The sequence below is a fragment of the Marmota marmota genome, unplaced genomic scaffold, assembly GCF_001458135.2.
Source record: "Marmota marmota marmota unplaced genomic scaffold, marMar, whole genome shotgun sequence".
NCBI classification, from domain to species: Eukaryota; Metazoa; Chordata; class Mammalia; order Rodentia; family Sciuridae; genus Marmota; species Marmota marmota.
In genome coordinates, this window is record NW_026000026.1 from 3,246,912 (window position 1) to 3,252,701 (window position 5,790).

At 47.7% G+C, this 5,790-nt stretch overlaps 1 protein-coding gene across 1 annotated transcript; it reads left to right on the forward strand.

Moving 5' to 3' along the window:
* The first annotated feature begins 11 nt into the window (after positions 1-11).
* On the forward strand, positions 12-2,125 carry Ppp1r3d (protein phosphatase 1 regulatory subunit 3D). Its single transcript, XM_015478728.2, is given in 2 exon segments — positions 12-391; positions 394-2,125. Coding segments are annotated over 2 exon segments (894 nt in total). The 5' UTR covers positions 12-210; the 3' UTR covers positions 1,107-2,125.
* Positions 2,126-5,790: the final 3,665 nt, after the last annotated feature.

Here is a 5,790-nt window from a genome sequence, read left to right on the forward strand (position 1 = left end):
AGACAGCCCCCCCGCTCCTTGGGAGAAGCGGAGGACCTAAGGTGAGGACTTGAGGGGAGGGCGTGGCGGGCTCAGGGTCCCCTGCAAGGTTGCAGATCCGGCGGACACCCAGTGGCTTCGGAACAGGACTGGGGACACGGAGGAAGCCGGCTAGGAGTGGTAAGATTGCCCCGCGGTTCTGACTCCCACCGCCGGACCGACGGCTGCGCCATGTCCAGAGGCCCAGGCTCTACCATCCTACCGCCAGCCTTGGGGTTCCGGAAGCCTGCTCCCCGGAGCCTCAGCTGCCTATCGGACCTGGACAGGGGCGCAGCCCCGGAGCCAAGGCCCTGTAGGCCCCCGGAGAGCCCGGGCCGCGCGCCGCTGGCCCCCGCCCCCATGGGCTGCGACCCCAGCTGCGGCCCATCATCCTGAGGCGAGCGCGCTCACTGCCCAGCTCCCCAGAGCGCCGCCCGAAGGCCTCGGGTGCGCAGGGCGCTGCGTGTCGGCCAGGCTGCAGCCGGCAGCTCCGCGTGCGCTTCGCAGATGCTCTGGGCCTGGAGCTGGCCCAGGTCAAGGTGTTTAATGCGGGAGATGACCCGTCAGTGCCGCTGCACGTGCTGTCACGGCTAGCCATCAACTCGGACCTGTGCTGCAGCAGCCAGGACCTGGAGTTCACTCTGCGGTGCCTGGTGCCAGATTTCCCACCGCCTGTCGAGGCCGCTGACTTCGGCGAGCGTCTGCAGCGCCAGCTCGTGTGCCTGGAGCGGGTCACCTGCTCGGATCTGGGCATCAGTGGTACGGTGCGCGTGCGCAACGTGGCCTTCGAGAAGCAAGTGGCCGTGCGCTACACCTTCTCCAGCTGGCGCAGTGCGCACGAAGCGGTGGCGCGGTGGCGCGGGCCGGCAGGCTCTGAAGGCACGGAGGACGTCTTTGCCTTCGGTTTCCCGGTGCCACCCTTCCTGCTAGAGCTTGGATCGCGTGTGCACTTCGCCCTTCGCTACCGAGTGGCCGGTGCTGAGTACTGGGACAACAACGACAGCCGTGACTACAGCCTCACATGTCGCAACCACGCTCTGCACATGCCACGTGGGGAGTGTGAAGAGAGCTGGATCCACTTCATCTGAGCAGCGGTCAGGGTACCTGCAGCTCTGAGATGCTGGTCTGCAGGTCTTTCCTGACTGGGTGGCCACTTCTTGGTAGGTTCACCTACCCTTCCGCACCCCCAAGTTCTGAACTCATTTCCTTTTCAAGGTCTCTTGACAGTGGCCCTTCCTGCCTTCTACATGAAATTTCCTTGTCTAATGAGTAGCCTCACGTAGCCAGCAGGCCAACTCGGTTGTGGAGTGTGTTGGGGGAGGGTCCTGGGAGGGTAGGTGCATGGGAGTGTGTGCCTCTCTGGAGAGGACCCAGGCAAGGTTTTGGGGATAGACCCACCTGCTGCTAGGAAGGCCTTTTGCATGTGTCTGGAATGTGTCCCTGAACTAGCTGATATTTGTTATTGTGATGTTGGGACCTTAGGCCCATAGCTGATACCTTCTCAGGAATATTCTGAATTTAATAAGCTTAAAGTCCTTTGTGTGTTTGTGCCCATTGTAAACAAAATGTGCAGTGTGACCTGCATTATGGTCCCTGGAGGCATTCCTGCCCTGGGACAAGGAAAATCTGAGACCTCATTTGCTTGCCAATGCCTGTAGCCTTCTAGCAGTGGCAACTATTAATGGGCAGAAACCTCTGCCTTACCAGCCATCACTGGGCTTCGTGGCAGTGTCTCTCCCGAACCAACAGCTGAGGAGAAAGTCGAGGCTGCCACCGGCAACAGCCTTTCCTCTGCCCCCCCTCCTCTCCCATCCTGCTCTTTTCTTGTTCTTGTTTGGTAATTGTGTGTCTGCACATTATCTCTTGGGCCCTCCTGTTTGGGTTTGAAACTACCTAAACATTTTAAGAAATCTTGCCTTAAGTTATTTCAATTTTCAGGTGACTGTAGAATTTCAAGCAACATGCCCTTTGTAATTACTTTTTTGACAATGAAGGTGACTATAATTTCCTTTTAAGCATCAGAAAATTCCAGGATTTGTCTTTTCCAAGTCCAGTTACCAAGTGGAACTAGAAGGTGTTTTCAGCATTAGCTAGAGCCCTTGAGGAAAAATAATTCACAAATTTTATACTTCTGAGTTATTTTAAATTGTACTTATGTAAGGTTTTTATCAGCTACCTGCAACTTTATTCTTTGTGCCTTCAGATAGGAGAAATTTTTAACATTTTCTGGACTTGTTTCCCAGTTTTTAAATGTTAAATGCTTTAAAAAAAAAAAAAAAAAAACACCTCCAACTAAGTAGTCAAGCCCACTGCTCCAGTGTTATCTGCTACTCCCGTGGAGAGGCTGAGGAGTTCTTTTGGTGCTGAGTGGTGGTCTTTCAGACAGCAGGTGCTAGAATTGATGCATGAAAACCCAGCTGAGATGGACAGAACCTCCAATATGGGACCCATGTGATACAGCTGAAGCCAGTGTGGTTGATTTTGTGATGGCTGTCACCAGGAGTAATGCTTAAATTTTTGAATACCTGTTGACACTTGTCTAATCAGTATTGAAAAGATGCATTTTACCTTTTAACTAGTTTGTTTTTGATAATTGCAACCTTTGTGTTTTTAAAGTGCCAAGAACAATGACCTTCTTTGGTAACTTTTGATCTAAGAACACCAAATCTTGATTTAAAATCTTGTGATTAAATTGCACACTCTTTGCCTGTTAGGGCTGTGAACTACATTGGCATGCAAGACAGGGAAGCCCTGGTGCATCTCCTGCTGCTTAACAAACCATCCAATTAGGTCAGCAAGTGTGGGAGGGCCTTGGCTGCTCTGCCTATGGGCCCCAGCCCAGAGTGCAAGACAATTGTCCCTACTATTCAGGTACAAGTGAGAGCTGCCAAATGGGTTGTCTAAAGGCATGTAAAGTATCTTTCATCTATGTGAAAGTCACTTGACAGAAGGATTCTGGTCATAAAATAGTTATATCATCAAAATTAAGAGAACCTTAAGGTGCCTTTTAAAAAAGTAACATTTTGAAACTTTAAAGCTTCAATAGACAGCTCAAGAGTTTTCAGACCTTAGTCAAAGCTATATTGCTTAGATGTTAAAAGCTTGTAGTGGATCGTGCAATTGCTGGGTTGTCTCCCCAAACATATTATAATGTAATGCAATGAAAATGATTTTACTGAAGTATTAAAGTATTATGTGCAAAAATGTCTGTGTGCTCTATTTAAGTGGAATTTTTTGTGGTCTAATCACAGAAAACAAAGGTTTAGAAACTTCATTGTTTAAATCATTTCATGCATAAGTTTTATCCTTTTCACAGCACTGATAAATGTAGGGTCTTAGTTAAAAAAAAATATGTTGCACCTCACCTTCAGCAACAGAGTTGTATATGCTTTTGAAAAACTGAAAGTTTATGCCAGGTTAACATTACATATGAAGAAAGCTCTAAGGAACCTGGGGAGTGCTAATTATTCTACTTACAGCACTTACCCCTGTGCATGGAATTGTACCTGTCTGCCCTTCCACCAGTGTGTGATCCTGTTAAATACAAAGCCTTGCCCTTGTTGGAAATGAAACATTTATTTTGTCCTTTTTTTAACTGTTTAGGCAAAATAATGGGTGCTTTATTTGATTTCAGTTAATTCTGCAAAATATGCTACCTGGTTGATAATATATATGCCCATTCTGTTAGCTGAGGTGACCAAAGTTCAAAGAGGTTTAAGTAATTCACCTAACATCCCACAGCTGGTAAGTAGTCAATTCAGCCTTCAAACTTACAACAAGCTCCTTGTTCTTTTGGCCATGGTGATATGGCATCCAGAATGTTTCCAATAAGTGCTTGTTAAATTTAATTAAAAGGGGCTGTGGAGGTAGCTCAGCAGTTGGTTATTTACCTAGCATACACAGGCCCTGGGTTCAACCTTCTGCAGTGCAGGGAAAAAATGCTGTTATAATTTGGATATGAGGTGCCACCTGAAAGCTGTGTTAATGCAGGAAGTGGAACAACTAGATTATGAGAAATGTAATCTCATCAGTTGATTGATCCATTTGCTGGATTAATAACTCAAAAGAACTGGTAACTAGGCAGGTGGGGCATGCCTGGAAGAGGTGGGTCACTGGAGGGGGCCCTTGGGATTATGTCTCCTCCCCCTGGTTCCTCCCACTCAGCTCCTGGCCGCCACAGGAGCAGCTTTCCTTTGTCCTGCCTTTCTGCCCTGGTGTTCTGCCTCCACTCAGGCCCAAAGTGATGGAGTCTGCCCACCATGAAGTGAACCTTGGAAAAGGTGAGTAAAAATAAACTTTTCTAAATTGAACTTAGGTATTTTGATCACAGCAAGGAAAAGCTAACACGGAAGCCAAATTTTGATAAGGTTTTCCTTCAAACACCATAATCTAAAACATTTTTAAAAAAATGCAAATAAGATTTTTCTTCCACATTGTACTTTATTGATATTTACTAAAAAGGGAAGATGAAAATCACTACTCTTCATTTTTAGTGTATTAGTAAAATTCCTGTGCATTCACTACTCCATCATGAAGGATGTTAAATCTATTAGGGGAAAATTAGATGTGAAGATTATTACGAAATTCTGTCAGGTCAGGAGGTTGAGGCACTCCGAGTTTACATTATGCATAATATGTATATGTTATTAACACTAAATTGTGTAAAGAATTCAAAAACATGAGAACTTTGATTTTATAAAACACCTCCAAATCCCTCTAGATTACCTACGTATTTTGTACACTGAATTTACAGGTTAAGATCTCAAAATTAAGTTCAATGTAGCATTTACAAAATTGTCAGGCAGTTTGTAATTCTACCTAAAAAATATTTAAAATGCTTGGTGGGCATGGTGGTTCATTCCTGTAATCCCAGCCACTTGGGAGACTTGAGGCAGGAGGATCACAACCTCGAGGCCCTAAGCAGTTTGCACCCTTCTTCAAAATTCAAGAACAAAAACTAAAAGGGCCTGTGGATGTAGCTTAGTGCTAAAGTATGCCCCTGGGTTTAATCCCCAGTATCAACAAAAAAGGCTACAAAATATTTAAAATGCTTTATAATTTATATTATCCTATGTGATTTGATCTGCTTTGGTCCTCAGTTTTTATTCCCTTGCGTTTACTTTTTCAAGTGCTTTCCACTGTATGTTTAAATCTTAATTTTATACATAGGGGGACGGTGTGTGTGTGTGTTTGTGTTTACGTATATAAATGTTATCTGTGTGTGTTGGAGGGGTGCTGGTTATCCAACACAGGACATCCTGCAGGCTGAGCGTGTGTACTTTGAGCTGCACTCCAGCCGCCTAATACAATATGTTAAAACAAGTGTTGCCTTCTAGATAGATTGCTACTGAAATACCTTGTTAAGTTCTGCCCTGGCGCACGTGCCACTCGGCCACGGCATTCCCACGCGGACGGTTACCCAGCACAGACAGCTGCCTACAGGCTGGGGCTGCAGCACTTGCTGGTAGGAGGGAAGCAGGGAGCGTGCACGCAGGTCCCGGGGCAGGATGAGTTGGAGGCGGGGAATCCGTACCCAGTGCCTGGCCACCGGCCTCGCAGCAGCCAGCCTGGCTGGGCGCGGGCTGTGTGTTCCCAGGCAAAGCTGGGGCGGCCCAGAGCCCAGCAGACGCCAGCGGCGCCCGGGGCGGGGCTGACGCGAGCGCTTAGCGCCCTCAGGCGGCCCCGTCCCACGCCAGGCAGGGCTTGGACGGCCGGTCAGCTGCGCTGCGCCCCCTGCTGGTCCCTCCGGCCAACGCACACCACTGGCGGAGC